The following is a 22,544-nucleotide window of genomic DNA, read 5'->3' as shown; positions in this document are numbered from 1 at the left end:
AGTAGAAAATGTTTTATTTATTGATTTAAAAAAAAAAAATTATTTCTTACTAATTTTTTTGATTGATTTTATTGGTTGATTTATTGATGTTTTTATCATTTATTATTGATGATGGCTCTTTATTTGTAAAACTGAAGTGTTTAATGTTTGTAAACTTCCTTTAAACCCCCCCCCTCCCATTCCCTACGCCTGATTTGTAACCTAGGCCTGATTTTCTAAAATGTCGACAAGGTTTTTTCGAGCGTACAAAAATCTTCACTTACTCCATTCTAAGTTAGTTTGGAGTAAGTTTTCACTGCCGAAACTTTGAAAACAGGCGTAAGTGGCCGGACACGCCCCCTTTTGAAAAAAAAATTCTGTTCCAAAATGAAACTATTCTAACGGACTAGAATGCCGAGAATTTGAATTTCTAAGATACTCGTTCTACACCAGTTGCTTCAAAAAATCAGAAGCAACTGAGGCTGAAACTTGGGCCCCAAGTATGGTGGGAAATGAATTGTTTCGTCTTTGTGTCCCTATTAAGCATGCCGAGTAAATGGGTCCTAAATTCCACATTGTATTTGTCCATCCATAAAGGCAAACCATGTGGAGGGTCGCCATCGTCCAGATTCCCCCACCTACTCACTCCAGTGGTTTTAGAGAGTTGGAAATACCACCATTTCCTGCTCATTCAAAAACTGTTTCCTGCTATTTGTCAGTACTGTTTGTGCTTTCCCATTTATGTCTTCACGTCCTTCCTTTTCTCCTCTTTCTTTGCAGACTGGAGATGGGTAAATGGGAACCAGCAAAGGGATGAATATTACAACGTATTAAATGCTTTTCTTGACAAAAAGGACAGCTATTACTCCATTCATCAGATAGGTGAGCTATCTGCCACTGCCGTGTTATACGTAGAACTACAGAGATGTTGTAACGCGGAAACAGGCCATTTGGACCAGCCAGTCTGTGTCAGCACTTGCCCACCCTGTTCCCATATCCCTTCATTCCCTTTTCATTCATCCAGTCTAACCTGGAATGTTGAGATAGTTTCTGCCTCAACCACTGAGCCTGGAAGTGAATTCCACAGACTCGCAACTTTGTATGATGAAGTTTCTGCTGCACTCTTTTCTAAATCTCTTGTATCTATGGCCCCTCTGGTTGAGGGATCAACTACTAGAAACAATCTGCTTCTATGTTCTTCGTCCCATCCTTGCATAATTTTAAATGTTTGTATCATATCTAATGGAGAAAAAGCCTCAATATTTCAAGTTTTTCTTCATACAGTCCCCACTGTTTATAGCAGGCGCAGCGTGTAAATACAATTTGCCCGCTGTATGCGATGGCCGGTATATGATTTATTCGGATACACTGGTAACCCGATTCTGTGGATGGTTTGTCTGGGAACCAACGATGTCTGTAGTCTTCTGCCAGCGAGTGACTGAAGATTTGCAGCTGTCCCGCGCCCCTATTCCAGAGGAGCATACTCACAAAAGCCCACAGCGGCCACGATCTCAATGATCAGAACGGTCTGACTGAGAGAGTTGTTGACACACCAGCGCCCGATAGGCTTGCGGCATCATTATTGATGCAGATTGATACAACTACCAAGATTTAACTTTGTATTTTATTGCAAGTCTGTACACGGCATTAGATGAATCAGAATTCACAGCCATTTCACGTTGGTTGGATAGATGGAAAATGTGCCTTTCATTGTGAGGATTCAACCGTGGCAAGGTGCAAATGCAGGAATTCCAATTCTAGAGCGTGGCAGTGCCAGGGAGATGAGTACAGGAAAGTTCAGACTCCTGGGTTTCACTGAGCAGCCTTTGCACTGCATGGATCAACCTCGGGTTGGTCATGGAATGGGTTTGTTCTCTGTTCGAAATACACGTGACTCACTCGTGTGGAAATGGAAACTTTGTGCCAAGGCTGACTGATCTCGGGCAACAATCCAGCACATGGCAGCATGGAAGCAGGCAGCAGCACTTCAACAGAAATGTTGATTTTTATTATCTGGTCACTAATTTCTGTGTTGTAAATATTTTAACTTTGGTAAATATTTAATACCTAACAAAAAAACCCACAATGCTGGTGTTACTCTGTCTATCAAGCCAGTCCTGTTCCGAATTACTTGGGCAGGGCAGGGCCCTGTAACGTGGGCCAAAGGTGGAGCGGTTTACACAGCACACCTGAAATGCTGAATTGGGTCAGTGCCGTAAATCCATTTGCAGCCATCCACTGATTTCTGTCGTACTGTGAGAGAGGTTAGTTACCAGGAAGGGCAAGGCTATGGACCAAGAGCTGGAAAATGGGATTAGACTGTTGGCTGGCTCTTTGTCGGCCGGCGTGGACACGATGGGCTGAAATGGCCTCCTTCCGTGCCGTAAATGTCTATGATTCTATGATTGGGACTTGCTTCTGGAAAAGGCTAACAATTGTAATTCTGTTTCCTTTATTTTGAACTAGCTCAAATGGGAGTCGGGGAAGGAAAGTCGATTGGACAGTGGTATGGTCCAAACACTGCAGCACAAGTCCTGAAGTAAGTATGAATCACGGCAGCAGCAGCATGAGAGTGTCTGGCCAACCTTGAATGAGAATAAGAACAGCTCTCGAACTAATCTCTTTATGCTATGTGCAAAAATATTTGATCTTTTTTGTATATATATATATATATATATATATATATATAAATTTTTAGAAATATCTCTCTGCACGTATCTGTTTGCCGAGGCTCTGGTCACAGATACCTATCTGATTGGTCACTAACTAGCAAATACTTAGCGGGAACTAGCCAGGTCAAAGATTTAGGATCTGACCGCTGTCTTGTCCTACGGGCTTGTGATCCACTCGCTGAGCCGACTCGAGTGCCCCCAGGACCTGAGAGTTCGGGCATGGCATGGGCATTTCAAACTTCGACTCTGGATCTGCTAATGCACTCGTGATGCCCCACTGGATCTCATACCCAAAAGTGACCCATCAGGCCCAAACCAAGAAGGCATCAATTCCAATTCATCAGAGGAGTGACTGTACACCATTCTCATAGTCCTAAACGCGCACAAATAGTAGCTGGACAAGATGAGGTCAGGAATTGTATGTCCGTTTGTAAAATGTAAGTACTTTTTGAAGAATTGAAAAGATTGAACTAAATGTCCAGTGCAGACTCTCTCACACTGCAGGAGGCACCTGCCTGACATCCACCAGTTCTGTTTGAAGCTTTGTATGAAGTTCCCCAGTAGCCCCGTACAAATCTCTGTGCAATCACTGGGATTGCCTCTCCCTCTTCCCCCTTGTTTGCCGTCTATCCCGTCCCGTGAAATGCTTTTCCCTGGCTCCTTCCTGAAACTATTGCTTTGACCTGAGAGTTCACAGTCATTCATTGCAGTCAAGAATTCTTGATCTTGTGATAGTTTTGACAGATCACGAATTCTCACCCACAACGTGTAGCAGTGACTGCTCTGGAATGAAAGGGCAGCTTCAGGTCGGGCCAGGACCGGAATTGTTTTGGCAGCTTGTGTTGCTTCAATTGGAAGTTGTGCTGCATCAGTAATGGGTGCAATATTGAACTATTAATTTAACTGTGCACAGAAACACCCTCGAAATGATCATCTTGTGAATAACAAATATATAAAGTGTTGTGCATTAATATTACTTTTCTATTTAATTTTGTTATTGCAAGTCAATTTTTTATTTTAAAGTGGAATGACTTTGTGGTAACTGCATGCAGAATTTATTACCAGCAGATCTCCTGCGGCATTGCTCAAGGTGAGTAGGAGGATATGTTTTATCAAAATTAGAATATTATTCAAAGTGTGATGGGAAACTAACAATACAAGCAACTGTGATCCATATAGAAAGGTAGGGTATTTGGGATTAGTCGCTATATGAAGCAGGTAGGTGTGTGCAGGAGAGAGATTGGGTGGTGGGAAACATATTGGTTACAGAAGTTGGAAAAAAAAGATTCTATCAGGAATTCCCACCCGGGTTGGGCTCCCAGGCTGCACCGCTAAAGGATCGGCTCCCTCTGTCGGACCACTGTTCATCGTGGGCCAGGCTGTTCAGCTCAGTTGCTGCTCTCCTGGGTCACGCTGATCACTTCATTAGTTGCACTGCTATATTTGAGAGGCTTCATGGGTACACAAGCCACTTCATATAGGTGTAATTTTAGTGAAACATGTCTGAGGCCTAAGAAATGGTCCAAAATATTTTAGGGGCAAAGACCAGGGCGGGATGGGGTGGAGAAATAGGTAAAGCTTGTGGCACTGACAAATTTTTATATAATGAATCGTGTAGACCAGGAAATAAACGTCGAGTGTCAGCGCCAACTAGTGTCCAGAGATTTCAACTGCACTCACCTCAAAACAAAAGAACATAAGAAATAGGAGCAGGCCATTTAGCCCCTCGAGCCTGCCCCGCCATTCAGTAAGATCATGGCTGATCTGATCATGGACTCAGCTCCACTTCCCTGCCCGTTTCCCATAACCCTTTACTCCCTTAGCACTCAAAAATCTGTCTACACCTTAAATATATTCAATGACCCAGCTCTCTCGGGTAGAAAATTCCACAGATTTACAACCTTCAGAGAAGAAATTCCTCCTCATCTCAGTTTTAAATGGGCAACTCCTTATTCTGAAACTATACACCCTAGTTCTAGATACCCCATGAGTGGAAACATCCTCTCTGCATCTACCTCATTATCTTGCAAGTTTCAATAAAGATCACTTCTCATGCTTCTGAACTCCAGTGAATACAGGCCCAACCTGGTCAACCTTTCTTCATAAGTCAACCCCTTCATCTCAGGACTCAACCTAGTGAACCTTCTCTGAATTGTCTCCAATGCAAGTATATCCCTCCTTAAATAAGGAGACCAAAACTGTATGCAGTACTCCAGGTGTGGCTTTACCAATACCCTATACAGTTGTAACAGGACTTAGCCGCTTTTATACTCTATCCCCCTTGCAATAAAGGCCAACATTCCATTTGCTTTCCTGATTACTTGCTGTACCTGCATACTGACTTTTTGAGTTTCATGCACAAGGACCCCCAGGTCCCTCTGTACTGCAGCACTTTGCAATTTTTCTCCATTTAAATTATAATTTGCTTTTCTATATTTTTTCTGCCACACACTTTCCCACATTATACTCCAAATTCTTACCCACTCACTTGGCCTGTTTTAAACCATTCTTTTAAAAATATTTTAGTGTCACAGACTCTCACATTAATTGAAAATTCCCATTAAATTATAATGGTTGCCACAGGAAAAGGATTACATACAAAATAGGTGTGTCTATACTTAATATTTACTTAAATGGGAAATTCCATCGGGAGGTATTTACACCGAAGTTTTCAGCAGGCCATGTGACGGACATACTGATTTTTCTAAAATGCACCAGTTGATTTCCTGTGTTGTACATGGAGTGTCAGGACCATGAGCAGTGTTTAGCTGAAATGGGGTTAGAGGCCATGGCATAATTAGGCCAGTCGCCATTTTGAAGTCCTCCATTCTGACCATGCATATACATATAATCCTATGTCCGGAATTGTACTGGAAACTGCCTATGTAAACATCTCACGCTGTAATCCCACCATCTGCAGGTGGTGGCACTAAAGTGCCCCACAAAGGAGAGGGTGTAATTGTGGCCAGATAAGTTTCCATAGGAAGTTTACATTGTAAATTTAGGCATAGGAACATTATAGTGGAAAACAATGACAAATAGTACGCACAAAAATAATTTTAAATATAGATTATAGGTGTCCGTGGGGTTCCTCAAAATGCATCGAAAGATAAGCCATTCTATGACTGAAGGGTTATGTCTCACGTGGCATATTTATAGTACAAGTGCTATCCTGTGGCGTTATTCATGAACAAAGAATTCTGTCTAGGAATGACTGGTGAGATTAGACAGATGCTAAATGATTTAATGGCGTTCCTCTATGTGTTATTTTAACATGGATGTTGACCTGTTTATTTTAGATAGGTTGATGTCTCTTGTAAAATAACAGGTAGAGGAACATCATGTACACCTGCAGCATTTCTCAGCTAATATTGCCAGCTGTTCTTCCAGGGCCTGTATATCTATTAGTAACTCTGTTTTCCCACCGTTATACTTTGTCTCACTCTGCCTTTATCTTGGATCTTCTCTCTCTCTCTCTCTCTCTCTCTCTCTCTCTCTCTCTCTCTCCACATGTCTGTTCTCAGAGATTGATAAGAATGTGGTACTCGCTGCCACGTGAGTGGTTAAAGCAAATAGCATTGACACATTTAAGGGGAGGCTTAGGAACAGGAGGAGGCCATTGAGCTGCTCAAGTCTGTTCCGCCATTCAATGAGAACATGGCTGATCTGCGACCTAACTCCATATACCTGCATTTGCCTTTTTGAGGCGGAAACAGCTCTTTAAAAAAAAAAGGGAGGGGGGTTGCAATTTCGGCCTCTTAGACTCCCCAACCAGTGGGAAAAGTTTCTCTCTCTACCCTATCCATTCCCCTTAACAGCTTGAAAACTTTGATCCAATCACCCTTAACCATCTAAATTCCAGGAAGTACAACCCTAATTTGTGTAATCTCTCCTCGTAACTTAACACATGGAGTCCTGGTATCCTTCTGGTAAATCTACGCTGCACTCCCTCTGAGGCCAACATATCCTTCCTACGGTGTGGTGGCCAGAACTGAACACATTATTCCAGGAGTGGTCTAACCAGGGCTTTGTGTAGTTGTAGCATAATCTCTAACCCCATATGCTTCAGTCATTTAGATACAAAGCCCAGCATTCCTTTAACCTTTTTGATTATTTTCAGTACCTGTCATTTTAATCATCTATGTACATGGACCCCCAAGTTTCTTTGGATCCACTGTTTCTAGCTTTTCACCATTTAGAAAGTTCCCTGTTCTATCCTTTTTAGTCCAAAGTGGATGACCTCACACTTGCCTGTATTGAAATTCATTTGCCACAGTTTTGCCCATTCATTTGATCTATCAATATCTCTTGTAAATGTTATGCTTCTATCTACACTGCTTACAGTAACACTTATCTTTGATTCATTGGCAGAATTGGATATGTGGCTCTCTATCCCATCACCTAAGTCGTTAATAAATACTGTCAATAGTTGAGGCCCCAACACAGATCTCTGTGGGACACCACTAGTCTGTTCCTGCCAATTAGAGTACCTGTCCATTATCCCTCCTCTCTGTCTCCAGCCGCTCAGACAATTTCTGAACCAGGTCAATGATTCACCTTCAATTCCAGGAGCTTCAACTTTAGCTAACAGTCTCTGATGTGGGACTTTATCAAATACCTTCTGGAATTCCATATAAATAACATCCACAGACATTCCCCTGTCCAGTACTTTAGTCACCTTTTCAAAACATTCAATTCGGTTCGTCAAGCGTGATCTACCCTTTACAAATCCATGCTGGCTCTCTCTGATCAGCTGAAAATTATCAAGGTGTTCAGTCACTCTGCCCTTAAGTATAGACTCTAATAATTTCTTGACAACAGATGTTAGACTAACCGGTCTATAATTTTCTGGTTTCCCCCTCTCACCTTTCCTAAATAGCGGAGTGACGTGTGCAATTTTCCAATCTAAAGGAATGGTTCCTGAATCGCGAGAACTTTGGAAGATTATAGTTCGGGCATCTGCAACATGCTCATCTACTTCCTTTAATCCCTGGGATGGAAACTGTCTGGTCCTGGGAATTTGTCCCTCTTCAGTGCCATTATTTTCTTCATTGCTGTTATTTTGTTTACGTTAATTTTGGTGGGTCCCCATCCGTGATTCAATATTAGTTTCCTTGGGATGTCCGGCATGCTTGATGCACACATGAGGGAGATGGGAATAGAGGGATTATGGGGGCAGGGTGGGAAGCGGTAATTTGAGTGGGAGGAGGCTTGTGATGGAGTATGAGCACGAGCATAAAGCAGTTGGGCTGAGTGGCCTGTTTCTGTGCTGTAGATTCTCGCTCTTTTCCCGCCACCCCTGCAAGTTTTCTGCCTGTCGAGACACACAACAAATTCAGCCCTGTACTATTTCCAGTGTGCAATCTCCTATTTAATTTGGTCATCAACTAGATGGATTCCCTTGGCCTACTTTGATACCAAATTGGGCATGACAAACAAAGTAAGAATACAGGAGACTGAGGATGTAGATCAGTTAGGGGAGTATTCAGATATGTAGCACATGCAGTTCAAAAGCAATAACTGTGCAATGACGCATTTCTTTTTGAGGGGTGGGGGAGAACAGAAGACTTAAGTATACCCTCAGTCCAGTGACTTTAGGAGTGATTTGATAGAGGCATATCAAATAATTAATGGACTAGATTGTTTTCCTATTGCTGAATTCAATTTGATAGATTGGAGAAATCAAAGGTCGTGCTTCTAGGTTATGCAAGGGTAGGGCTAGGTGAGATGTTGGGTGGTTTTTCTTATCCCTAAGTCTCCGCTTCTTGTGTCCCTCCACTGAACCTTTTTAATAGCCCCTATATCACCGAGCATATGAGGGAACCAAAACTGGACACAATATTCAAAATGTGCTCTAACCAAGGTCTTTTACAAGGACAAAATTGTGTACTTTGCTTTATATTAGACAACCCTATCAATGTAACCAATACTCTATTTGCTTTGGCTACAGCTTCACGGCATTGATGGAAGTAAGTGATCTTTATGATGGGGTGGATATAGGGATGAAATCTCAACTTGGGGACAAATAAGACACTGAATTATTGGAATATAGAATGTTTTACCACAAGTACTGTACCTGTGAACCAATTGTAGATAAACACGTGAAGCAATGCATTGAAGAGTACGGGAAATGAGCAGGAAAGTGGAATGAAGACAGAGGGCTTTGCTAGCAATGGCACAGGCTCGATCAGCTGAAATGGCCTTTCATTCTGATTTTGCGAATGACTAATCTTTCTTTGATTCTATGTAAATCTACTCAACAGAACTCGTATTCAACCCCTCCCTCACCTTTCAATAATTGCCCACTTTATCAACTCCAAAATATGAAGTCTAATTGCCTGAATTTGTCAGATTTACAACAGGCTAGTCTGTCACTCTCCTTCCAGGTGTGACCTTCATGTGGCACTATGATGGATTCCTTTCCAAAGAAGTGTTCTTGCTGCTAACATTACTCTACTCCTGCCTCATATTCAGCTTCCCTCCTAATTTCCTGGCTTCTGTGCTCTCAAATAGCTTCAGCCAAGTTGGATTGGACCTCGCTGTTTCCTGTGTCTCTTCCCTCACTGCTTCCTTCTGTCTGTCGGGGCAGCAGTATTGGTGTTCATCCATTATCGGGTAATGAGCAAGTGTGGCACTGGGGCTGAACCCTGCCAGTGTGAACACTCTGATTGGCTATGCAGGGAATATCTCCGGGCAGAGTGGAACAGGTTGGGGTTGACCAGGCTGGGTCTAAGCAGAATAGTTACTCGGGACTACACATAGGTGGTCACTGCCACATAGGAGCACAGCCTTGGAACCAATCTTACGCCTTGGGTCCCTGACACAGTGTTGAGGCGTCTAAATAGAGTAGATAGAAAGAAACTGTTCCCATTGGTGGAAGGGTCGGGAAACAGGGGACACAGATTTAAGGTGATTGGCCGAAGAACCAAGGCGACATGAAGAAGAACTTTTTTACGCAGCGAGTGGTTAGGATCTGGAATGCGCTGCCTGAGAGGGTGGTGGAGGCAGATTCAATCATGGCTTTCAAAAGGGAATTGGATAAGTACCTGAAGGGAAAGAATTTGCAGGGCTTCGGGGAAAGGGCGGGGGAGTGGGACTGGCTGAAGTACTCTTGCAGAGAGCCGGCACGGGCTCGACAGACTGAAAACCTGTGCTGTAACCATTCTGATTCAAAAACCTAATGGGCTGAGTTGGGCAATTTATGGGTACATTGGAATTTATTTTGCAAATTATTTGAAGTTTTTACAGGTTTTATGTTTTGAGTTGTATTTGTAACATGTGTAGTCAGCTGGGCTGAGGAAACAAAATGGTGACAAAGGATTTTCAAAAAGTATTTAGAAAGACTGCATTGTCTTACCTGTTCTTGCTCCTTGCAATTCTTGCTGTTTACTGACTATTGAATGAATCTTGATTTGTCGTTTTTGAAATTCCTGACTGGTACTTTTTCTCCCTACTTGCAGCTTGTTCATTTATATGCTGCACAAACTCAATTCAGTTTTGATTTGTTATTGAGAGAAATTTTGTATCCACGAAACAATCAAGTGCAAGTGTGGCATTGGAATGTTTTTTTTAATTTATTTGTTCACGGGATGTGGGCGTCACTGGCTAGGCCGGCATTTATTGCCCATTCCTAATTGCCCATTGAGAAGGTGGTGGTGAGCCGCCTCCTTGAACTGCTGTAGTCTTTGTGGTGAAGCTACTTCCACAGTGTTGATTTTGTCATACAACTGAGTGGCTTACTAGGCTATTTCAAAGTTAAGAGACGACCACATTGCTGTGGGTCTGGAGTCACATGTAGGCCAGACCGGGTAAGGACAGTAGATTTCCTTCCCTAAAGGACGATAGTGAACCAGGTGGGTTTTTCTGACAATCCGGTAGTTTAACGGTTACCATTACTGATACTAGCTTTTCAATTCCAAATTTATTTAATTAACTGAGTTTAAATTCCTCAGTTGCCGTGGTGGGATTTGAACTCGTGTCTCTGGATTATTAGGCCAGGCCTCTGGATTACTAGTTATAAAGCTTGCATAAGTTACAAAATGTGACACTTGAGACGTGAGGGTTACAGGTGTGTGCTGGACATTGCTTTTTATATCAGAACATAAGGAATAGGAGCAGGAGTAGGCCATCTGGCCCCTCGAGCCTACTCCGCCATTCAATAAGATCATGGCTGATCTGATCATGGACTCAGCTCCACTTCTCTGCCGCTCCCCATAACCCTTTACTCCCTTTTTGCTCAAAAATCTGTCTATCTCCACCTTAAATATATTCAATGGCCCAGCCTCCACAGCTCTCTGGTGCAGAGAATTACATAGATTTTCAACCCTCTGAGAGAAGAAACTTCTCCTCATCTTAGTTTTAAATTGGCGGCCCCTTATTCTAAGACTATGTCCCCTAGTTTTAGTGTCCCCTATGAGTGGAAATATCCTCTCTGCATCCACCTTGTCTAGCCCCCTCATTATCTTATATGTTTCGATAAGATCACCTCTCATTCTTCTGAACTCCACTGTGTATAGGCACAACCTACTGAACCTATCTTCATAAGTCAACTCCCTCATCTCCGGAATCAACCTAGTGAACCTTCTCTGATCAGCCTCCAATGCAAGTATATCCTTCCTTAAATACGGAGATCAAAACTTTCGTAGTACTCCAGGTGTGGCCTCACCAATACCCTGTACAGTTGTAACAGGACTTCTCTGCTTTTATACTGTATCCCGCTTGCAATAAAGGCCAACATTCCATTTGCCTTCCTGATTACTTGCTGTACCTGCATACTAACTTTTTGTATTTCATGCACACGGACACCCAGGTCTCTCTGTACTGCAGCACTTTTAAATTTTTCTTTATTTAAATTATAATTTGTTTTTCTATTAATTTTGCAAAAATGGATAACCTCACATTTTCCCACATTATACTCCATCTGCGAATTTTTTGCTCATTCACTTAGCCTGTCTATATCCCTTTGCACTGGAGGTGATGTGAGGGATACAGGCGTGTGCTGGACATTGCTTTGTATATACACTAGAGGATGCTCTGTGGCAGTGCTCATAGTAAATCAAGGTTGTGTTCCAACCGGGGTAGTGTTGCTGGTTAAAGAGAAAATTAACGCAATAGTAAGGAAGGACATTAGCTTGGATGATGTGAAATCTGTATGGGTGGAGCTGCGGAATACCAAAGGGCAGAAAACGCGAGTGGGAGTTATGTACAGACCACCAAACAGTAGCAGTGAGGTTGGGGGCAGCATCAAACAAGAAATTAGGGATGCGTGCAATAAAGGTACAGCAGTTGTCATGGGCGACTTTAATCTACATATAGATTGGGCTAACCAAACTGGTAGCAATGCGGTGGAGGAGGATTTCCTGGAGTGTATTAGGGATGGTTTTCTAGACCGATATGTCGAGGAACCAACTAGAGGGCTGGCCATCCGAGACTGGGTGATGTGTAATGAGAAAGGATTAATTGGCAATCTTGTTGTGCGAGGCCCGTTGGGGAAGAGTGACTATAAATATGGTAGAATTATCTATTAAGATGGAGAGTGACACAGTTAATTCAGAGACTAGGGTCCTGAACTTAAGGAAAGGTAACTTCGATGGAATGAGACGTGAATATGCTAGAATAGACTGGCGAATGATATTTAAAGGGTTGACGGTGGATAGGCAATGGCAAATATTTAAAGATCATATGGATGAACTTCAACAATTGTACATCCCTGTCTGGATTAAAAATAAAACGGGGAAGGTGGCTCAACCGTGGCTAACAAGGGAAATTAAGGATAGTGTTAAATCCAAGGAAGAGGCATCTAAATTGGCCAGAAAAAGCAGCAAACCTGAAGACTGGGAAAAATTTAGAATTCAGCAGAGGAGGACAAAGGGTTTAATTAGGAGGGGGAAAATAGAGTATGAGAGGAAGCTTGATGGGAACATAAAAACTGACTGCAAAAGCTTCTATAGATATGTGAAGAGAAAAAGATTAATGAAGACAAACGTAAGGGGGAACAAAGAAATGGCAGACCAGTTGAACAAATACTTTGGTTCTGTCTTCACGAAGGAAGACACAAATAACTTTCCGGAAATATTAGGGGGAGTGATGGTCTAGTGAGAAGAAGGAACTGAAGGAAATCCTTCTTAGGTGGGAAATTGATGGGATTGAAGGCCGATAAATCCCTGGGGCCTGATAGTCTGCATCCCAGAGTACTTAAGGAAGTGGCCCTGGAAATAGTGGATGCATTGGTGATCATTTTCCAACAGTCTATCAATTCTGGATCAGCTCCTATGGACTGGAGAGTAGCTAATGTAACACCACTTTTTAAAGAAGGACGAAGAGAGAAAGCGGGTAATTATAGACTGGTTAGCCTGACATCAGTAGTGGAGAAAATGTTGCAATCAGTTATTAAAGATGAAATAGCAGCGTATTTGGAAAGCAGTGACAGGATCGGTCCAAGTCAGCATGGATTTATGAAGGAGAAATCATGCTTGACAAATCTTCTAGAATTTTTTGAGGATGTAACTAGTAGAGTGGACAAGGGCGAACCAGTGGATGTGGTGTATTTGGACTTTCAAAAGGCTTTTGACAAGGTCCCACATGAGATTAGTACGCAAAATTAAAACACATGGTATTGGAAGTAATGTACTGACGTGGATAGAGAACTGGTTGGCAGACAGGAAGCAGAGAATCGGGATTAACGGGTCCTTTTCAGAATGGCAGGCAGTGACTAGTGGAGTGCCGCAGGGCTCAAGTGCTGGGACCCCAGCTATTTACAATATACATTAATGATTTCGATGCAGGAATTGAGTGTAATATCTCCAAGTTTACAGATGACACTAAGCTGGGTGGCGGTGTGAGCTGTGAGGAGGATGCTAAGAGGCTGCAGGGTGACTTGAACAGTTTAGGTGAGTGGGCAAACGCATGGCAGATGCAGTATAATGTGGATAATTGTGAGGTCATCCACTTTGGTGGCAAAAACACGAAGATAGAATATTATCTGAATGACGGCAGATTAGGAAAAGGGGAGGTGCAACGAGATCTGGGTGTCATGGTACATCAGTCATTGAAAGTTGGCATGCAGGTACAGCAGGTGGTGAAGAAGGCAAATGATATGTTGGCCTTCATAGCTAGGGGATTTGATTATAGGAGCAGGGAGGTCTTACTGCAGTTGCACAGGGCCTTGGTGATGCCTCACCTGGAATATTGTGTTCAGTTTTGGTCTCCTAATCTGAGGAAGGACGTTCTTGATATTGAGGGAGTGCAGCGAAGGTTCAGCAGACTTATTCCCGGGATGGCAGGACTGACATATGAGGAGAGACTGGATCGACTGGGCCTATATTCACTGGAGTTTAGAAGGATGAGAGGGGATCTCATTGAAACATAAAATTCTGACGGGACTGGACAGATTAGATGCAGGAAGAATGTTCCCGATGTTGGGGAAGTCCAGAACCAGAGGATACAGTCTAAGGATAAGGCGTAAGCCATTTAGGACTGAGATGAGGAGAAATTTCTTCACTCAGAGAGTTGTTAACCTGTGGAATTCTCTACTGCAGAGTGTTGTTGATACCAGTTCATTGGATATATTCAAGAGGGAGTTAGATATAGCCCTTATGGCTAAAGGGATCAAGGGGTATGGAAAGAAAGCAGGAAAGGGGCACTGAGGTGAATGATCAGCCATGATCTTATTGAATGGTGGTGCAGGCTCGAAGGGCCGAATGGCCTACTCCTGCACCTATTTTCTATGTTTCTAAATGGATGGGTGATGCTAAGGTGTAGAAGTGTGTGTCTAAATGAAATGGAAGAAATTTCTCTGACTTCTTCCCAATGCAGCAAGTTGGTTGATTCCTGGAAAATAAATAATGTTTCCCTTGCAGTTGGATAAGTAAATAAATCTTTAGGTGAAATCATTGTTCTTGAACTCTTAACTTAATCACTGTAAAGCACAGCTGCTGTAATGCTTTCTCTCTCTCTCGCTTCTCTTGAAGTAAAAATAAGAACTTCAAAATTGCTTTCTTGTGAAACCTTGCCTGAAAGTTCTAAAAGTTTTGCTGTAACTTGTTTTCAAAATGGTTTAGAAAATCCAACTAGTGGGTACTGTTGTAGCTGGAGGAAAGATGTGCTTCCAGCTGTACTGCTGCATGCTGGCAGATTCTCCACATTGCAGGTTGCGGCCTCCTGGGAATTGCAGACTTGGCTATAATTGGTAACTCCCTTCAGCGAGCAAGAGTTTGGGAAGAATATCCACTCCATCCACACGCTTTCAGCGAGGCTGTGGCCTCCAAGTAACACAGAATAATTCATTGCATTACATGCTATCGTGCTTCTGCCCTTGTAAAACAGCACATTCCCTGACTTACCACGAGCAGTGCCATGGGAGATTCACTAGTTGTTTGCATCCATATCGATTTATCTATATCACTTTTTTAAAAAAACATTCGGTCTACTGCACGTTTCCTCCCCGCCACGCTCCTTTCCCTGCTGAGAAAGCGCTCGCCGAGCAAAGAGAGAACCTTCACGTGCTTTATTTTGATGGAATTCAAGAACAATTATTCTTTATAGACCAATACTTAAAGGTCGAAAATTAATCTAAGAACATAAGAAATAGGAGCAGGAGTAGGCCATTGGCCCCTCGAGCCTGCTCCGCCATTCAATAAGAACATGACTGATCTGATCATGGACTCAGCTTCACTTGCCTGCCTGCTTCCCATAATCCTTTGCTCCCTTATCACTCAAAACTCTATCTCCGCCTTAAATATATTCAATGACATAGCCTCCACAGCCCTCTGGGGCAGAGAATTCCACAGATTTACGACCCTCTGAGAGAAGAAATTTCTCCTCCTCTCAGTTCTAAATGGGCGACCCCTTATTTTTAAACTATGGCCCCCTAGTTCTAGATTATTAATAGAATATTTTAGTTAATAAAATCTATGTAAAATTTTGTGGAAATTATTTCACAAACACGAAGATTAATTAACCATGATTGTGTTTTGTTTATACTTTTGGATTGCACGCTTTCTAATTAATGCTGTTGTGTGGCCAAAATGGAAGCCGATTTTTACATTTTTTTGAGCACAAAATGTCTCGATGAAAAGTACCATTGGCCACACCCCTTCGCCCCTCGGTACTGCTGAATACCAGGCCAGTAAGTTGTCTACCATTTGGCTATTTATCTAGGGCTTTAAGAAGGCAAGAGATGAAATTGATAACGTGGGTGAAGGAGTACAATAATTAAGGAGTACAATAATAATTTACAACTTTAATCGAAAAATTGATTTCTACATTGAAACTGGAAAATACTGGTTTTAAAAACCCCAGACTACCAATAAAAATATAGTTTGACTTATTTAGTCACTGTAAATCAGCGGCTCTGATAATACGTTGTACATTGTGTGATATAACACTGCTATTATACGTTCCAACACACCGTGAGCAACCACACGGGAGGTCCGACAGTAAATTATAAAATCTAAGTCTAGTGCCGCTTCCTATCCATCACACTTCAGTCACGCTTACTGTCATACTCAACTTTGTGTCACACAAAAGTCTAATGAAACAGTGCAACTCTTCTAGAATGCAACACCTGAGCCTGAATATCTGAAATCTCTTAATTGACCTCTATCAGTGATTAATTTTTTTTTTATTCGTTCTTGGGATGTGGGCCTTAGAGGAGATTTACTAGAATGGTACCGGGGATGAGGAACTTCAATTATGGGGAGGGATTGGAGAAGCTGGGATTGTTCTCCTTCAAGCAGAAAGGATCAAGGGGAGGAGCACAAAATTATTAAGGGTTTTATTAGAGCAAATAAGAAGAAACTTTTTCCACTGGCAGGTGGGTTGGTAACCAGAGGAGACAGATTTCAGGTAATTGGCAAAAGAACGAGAGGGGAAATTCGAATTTATTTTAATGCAGCGAGTTGCTATGTTTTGGAATGCACTGCCTTGAAACCGTGATGGAAGATTCAGAAGTAACTTTCACAAGGGAACTGGATAAATACCTGTACTAGAAAAGGAAAAATTTCCATGCTACGGGAAAAGAACAGGGGAGCGGGAATAATTGGATAGTTCTGTCAAAGGTGGGCCGAATGGCCGCCTCCGTGCTGTATCATTCTGTGATGTTCCTTACCTCATCAAACTGCATTTTTCTCACTTACTTTGAGCAATGTCATGGGAAATTTCCGAGTAAAATTCTAAATCTCTATGCATGTCCTGTCCGCACTTCAAATGTTGTACACTATCTAATGCAAGTTTCTGTCACACCTTTTTAACAAAAGTAATGGAAAAATATACACTCTAAGAATAGAAGTTACAGAGCCACAATGTCTGCAATCTCTTAATTGACCTTCCCACAAAAAAAGACATGATTCTATCCTTTGAATAAAGTCACCCAGTGTTTGCTTAAATCATTTAAACTTAGTAAACTTAAAGGAACGTATGTGCACTTTTATCAGCAGAATAATACACATATTAAAAGGTTCTGGTCCCTTTAAAACCATGTATCCTCTGACTTAATGAACACTCGTGCTCCAGCACTCTGGGATTTTCTTCCTGAACTCCTCTGCCTTGCTGCGTATCAGCCCACCTTCAAAAGCCCCTCTCAAACCTGACTGACCGTGTGCTATTGGTTACATCTCTGCACTTTTGTCAAACCCTGAATCCTGCATTAAATCCACAAATATCCAAGTAAGTGCTTTTAAGCAAGCTGGATTCTTTGAACTCGTGTTATATTACAAAAAAGCTGTAAAGTTGCATTATTAAAAGCTCCATATTGATCTGACTCTGTGTCTGTGTCTCCACCCTCAGCAGTTTCTGGGGGCTATGTCGCTTGAGTCCTTTAACACGCAGGCTTTTAATGTCAACAGTGTAATAACTCCATAGTATTTAATTGGCTTAGGATCTTGAAGTGGAGTATTAAAATATTATAAACTTTGTGGAAGTATTCTTTTTAATAAATTTCTGCTGCCACACTTAATTTAGTGGAAAAATGTGTCCAGGATAGATGTGTTGCATGAGTGAGCTGTTCTTGGAAGTGCTTAAATATATAAAATAATTTTGTTTCAACAAAACTATGTGCAAGTGGTGGTGGTGGCAGCTTAAGATAAAGAGTTGGGGCAGTGGAGCTTCTGCAAGACCAATTCCTATTCATTCAGCAGGTTTGTGGTTCTGTTTGTGTAGAATTACCGAGTGTCAGCTGGGTTAGCAGTCGATGCATTACAGTTGAACACATGCCCTCTTTTGATCTCTATGTATTCACTCCTCCTGGAGATAATGTGAGCAATTAGGGTGAGGGTAGGATAAGATTTGGCTGTTCTGCCCACTGACTCTCACTGTGCACATGGAGCATGAGCAGTTGGATAAGATTGTGGACATGAGGTAAGGGAAGGGAGTTCTAATTTATACAAAGCTATAGATGGGTGACGGCGTTCAGGGTACAATGGCTGCATACTATTGGTGGGTGGGTGAGGGAGGGGAGGGTGCAATGGCTGCACACTATTGGTGGACGAGGGAGGGGAGGGTGCAGTGGCTGCACACTATTGGTGGGTGAGGGAGGGGAGGGTGCAATGGCTGCACACTATTGGTGGGAGGGATGGGTGCAATGGCTGCACACTATTAGTGGGCGAGGGGAGGTGGGGTGCAATGACTGCACACTATTGGTGGATGAGGGGGGGTGGGGTGCAATGACTGCACACTTGGTGGGCGAGGGAGGGGAGGGTGCAATGGCTGCACACTATTGGTGGACATGGGAGGGGAGGGTGCAATGACTGCACACTATTGATGGGCGAGGGAGGGGAGGGTGCAATGGCTGCACACTATTGATGGGCGAGGGAGGGGAGGGTGCAATGACTGCACACTATTGGTGGACATGGGAGGGGAGGGTGCAATGACTGCACACTATTGGTGGATGAGGGAGGGGAGGGTGCAATGACTGCACACTATTGATGGGCGAGGGAGGGGAGGGTGCAATGGCTACACTATTGGTGGGCGAGGGAGGGGAGGGTGCAATGGCTGCACACTATTGGTGGGCGAGGGAGGGGAGGGTGCAATGACTGTACACTATTGGTGGGTGAGGGGAGGGTGCAATGGCTGCACACTATTGGTGGGTGAGGGGAGGGGAGGGTGCAATGGCTGCACACTATTGGTGGGTATGGGGGGGTGGGGTGCAATGGCTGCACACTATTGGTGGGCGAGGGAGGGGAGGGTGCAATGACTGTACACTATTGGTGGGCGAGGGAGGGGAGGGTGCAATGACTGTACATTATTGGTGGGCGAGGGAGGGGAGGGTGCAATGACTGTACACTATTGGTGGGCGAGGGAGGGGAGGGTGCAATGACTGTACACTATTGGTGGGCGAGGGAGGGGAGGGTGCAATGACTGTACACTATTGGTGGGTGAGGGGAGGGGAGGGTGCAATGGCTGCACACTATTGGTGGGCGAGGGAGGGGAGGGTGCAATGGCTGCACAACTTTGGTGGATGAGGGAGGGGAAGGTGCAATGACTGCACACTACTGGTGGGTGAGGGAGGGGAGGGTGTGAAGATTGTAGAACATTGGTGAGAGAGGGTGAAACAGCTGGATAAGTAGGAAGTTTTTGTAATTTAAGTTTATTTTACCTTGAGGTAGTGCCAGGACTAGTGATAAGCATCTTTCTACAGCCCTGTGATGGTCAAGCAGTGTCTGTTGAATTTGGTGGTGTGGGCCTGTGGCAGTCTGTGGTGTGGTGTGGGGTGCTGTGGTACACACTAATGTATATTGCTGTCACGTGACCCAGGATGACTGAAGCTGCTCCTGAGCAAACTGAAATGAGGGGGGGAGTAGGTCTTTGAATCTGGTATTCTGGATTAACTGTAGTCTTTTTGTTGTGTTGATGACCGAAAAGGCTGAGTCTGTGACTGTCGTGTACAATGCTTTAAGGGGTGTTTTAGCTGGGATGTTGAGAACAGACCCGTTCAAGATGTTAATTATGTAGTTACCAACAGGTTATTTAACTCCAACTTGGGGGGAGAGAGCCAGAGGATGAGTATAAAATTAGCAATTTGAGATTGAAGGGATTTTGTTTTCTGCAGGATAGTCTGCCAGAATGCAGTTAATGCTGTGGTGCTTAATAGCTTTATCTGGTTGGAAATAGAATTGCTGGTTATAAGGATAATTACAATAATTACATATTGGTTTTGGAGCACTTGGGTTCTTGGAATTGTACTGTCGAGGAAAGCAGCCTGACTATTGATCTACAGTAGTAGTGTTACAATTCACTCGGTATTGTCAATGTTTCTTTATTTGGCTATTTTTTTTTACCCTCCCCTCCCTACCCCCATAGCAGCTGAGCGCAGTTGCCCAAGATCAGCTAGCTCAGCATAGACTGGGGATTGAGCATGGGACCTGGTCTGCATGGTTCATTACCTGACATGCTGCAACCATGCTTTCTTTCTTTGTCCTGCTTCATGGTGGATAACAATATTCATCTTTTCTTTTAGGAAACTCACATTCTTTGACAACTGGAGCTTGTTAGCAGTTCATGTGGCAATGGATAACACAGTAATAATTGACGACATAAGTAAGTGTTACCACAAAGCAAATCTGTAAAGTTCTATGCTCTTGATACCTCTGAGATTGAGCCCTACTGTAAATGTTTTTGCCTCTGTTAGTAGCCTTCGCCCTCAGTTGGGAGCTTGTCAGTGCAAGCCCCATTCCTGTGCAGCACGGAGGGAATCTTTTGAATGAGGTGTTAAACTGGGACATTGCCTGCCTGTTGCTGTGATTTAGTTGGACATTGATGATCCTATGGCTTTATTTGAGGAAAGTTAGGGCATTCTCCTGGCCAACTTTGCTGTCTGGAGTAACACTACCAACGCAAGTTATAATTAGTAATTCATCCTATTGTTCTTGGTAAGATCCTGCTGTGTGTACCCATGTCTTCTACTTTTGCTGACATAAGTCACTGCACTTGAAAGTAGTTTATTGTTTGTGAAACACTTTGAAACATAAAAAAGAAAGGCTTGCATTTATACAGCGTCTTTCACAACTACCGGACGTCTCAAAGCGCTGTACAGCCAGTGAAGTACTTTTGGAGTGTAGCCACTGTTAATGTGGGAAACGCGACAGCCAACAATCTCCCACAAACAGCAATGTGATAATGACCAGATAATTTGTTTTTTTGTTATGTTGATTGGTTTCCTGGCCAATATTTATCCCTCAGAGATAATTCCCCTCTCTTCAAAATAGTGCCATTGGAATCTTTTACGTCCATCTGAGAAGGCAGACGGGACCTCAGTTTAACATTTCATCCGAAAGACGGCACCTCTGACAGTGCAGCGCTCCTTCAGTACTGCACTGGAGTATTGGCCTAGATTTTGTGCTCAAGTTCCCGGAGTGAGACTTGAACCCACGACTCAGAGGCGAATGTGCTACCCACTGAGCCACAGCTGACAGCTAAAAAATATGATACGGTGGTCTTGAAATACAATTCCTTGTTGTGTTGAAAGGAGACAATAATGATCACCTGACCATGATCTCTATCTATATAATATAACAAAACTCTTGTGTCTACATGCACATCCTTTCTACAAAACCTTATTTCCTATTGTCAACTTTCTCATCAATTCTTATATCCACATTTATAATGGAAATTCCCGATGTAAATGTGTCACACTGTAATTCCACCCTTCTGCCAGTGGTGGCACTGTAGCGCCTTGTCTTCCTTCTCCCAACTCCTCAACCTGTACTGCAGAGAGACTCCTGTGTTCTAATAACTTTGCTTCTCTGCTACCTATAAAATCAAAATATTGAACAAAATAAGGACGGTAATATGACTTTAAATTGGGGATTAAATTATGTCTGCACGCCCTGATCCAATTATCTCCCTCTCCTCTAACCTCATTTCACTTGAAGACTACATTTATTCTTGAATTTCTCTTTCCGGTGCAGTTGGTTTATAAGTATTATTACTTGATGAACAATAAATTCCATTTCCCAGGAGACCCTTTGGCCCAACCACCTGTGCTCATAATTTAATGCAATCACTGAATCACTGCTGGAGGCTGCAGGTTATTGCTGTTAAATGCTAATGTATAAACGGTGCAGCCACCTTTTGTCAGGGGTTTCATGCCAATCTGATGTAATTGTGGGCCGGTAATAGTACCAGAAATACATCATGCAGTTCAAAGGTGCACTGGTGAATATGATGTATATATTTCTTTCTGCTTTTTCTCAATCTCTCCAAAAGACTAATGTACAATTCTATGGACACCCTCCTTTTCCTCCTCCTTACTGCCCCCCCGATCCATTACCTACGTGACCATTCCTAATGCATGTGCAAAATAATGAGTGTCAGCAGGCTATTCAACCTAATCCTGTTCATAGTTCTTGTTTACTTACCTGCGTTTTACAGCAAGTGTCACTTGGTAACAATCAGGGAGGGGAACACTGGGTGATTTTTTTTTTAATGTGCCCTTCTCCAGAGTGCCTGAGGCTAGTTGATCTCAATTATTATTTTAGCGTTAAGAAAGAAAGAAATTGCGTTTGTATAGAAAGAAAGACTTGCATTTCTACAGCACCTATCGTGACCACCGGAAGTCTCGAAGCGTTTTACAGCCAATGAAGTACTTTTGGAGTGTAGTCACTGTTGTAATGTAGGAAATGCGGCAGCCAATTTGCGCACAGCAAGCTCCCACAAATAGCAATGTGATAATGATCAGATAATTTGTTTTTAGTGATGTTCATTGAGGGATAAATATTGGCCAAGACACCGGGGATAACTCCCCTGCTCTTCTTCGAAGTAGTGTCCCGGGATCTTTTTCATCCGCCTGAGAGGGCAGACGGGGCCTCGGTTTAATCTCTCATCTAACGGGTGGCATCTCTCTCACACCATCGGTACTGCACTGAAGTATCAGTCCAGACTCTGTGTTCTAGCCATAAG

General features: G+C 42.9%; 1 protein-coding gene across 6 annotated transcripts in view; it reads left to right on the top strand.

The window, feature by feature from the left end:
* The window catches only part of atg4b (autophagy related 4B, cysteine peptidase), a 76,247-nt gene that overhangs the window by 36,929 nt on the left and 16,774 nt on the right, over positions 1–22,544 (top strand). For 4 of the 6 annotated variants that reach the window (XM_070883233.1, XM_070883235.1, XM_070883232.1 and 1 more), the window contains 3 exons: positions 760–861; positions 2,446–2,518; positions 20,104–20,183. In XM_070883233.1, coding sequence (XP_070739334.1) covers positions 760–861; positions 2,446–2,518; positions 20,104–20,183 — 255 coding nt within the window. The remainder of the gene's footprint in view (positions 1–759; positions 862–2,445; positions 2,519–20,103; positions 20,184–22,544) is intronic. The other 2 variants (XM_070883236.1, XM_070883234.1) reach the window with 1 other exon arrangement.

This window comes from Pristiophorus japonicus, chromosome 6 (genome assembly GCF_044704955.1).
Source record: "Pristiophorus japonicus isolate sPriJap1 chromosome 6, sPriJap1.hap1, whole genome shotgun sequence".
In the NCBI taxonomy this organism is placed as follows: Eukaryota; Metazoa; Chordata; class Chondrichthyes; family Pristiophoridae; genus Pristiophorus; species Pristiophorus japonicus.
This window is presented reverse-complemented; position numbering and strand designations above follow the sequence as displayed.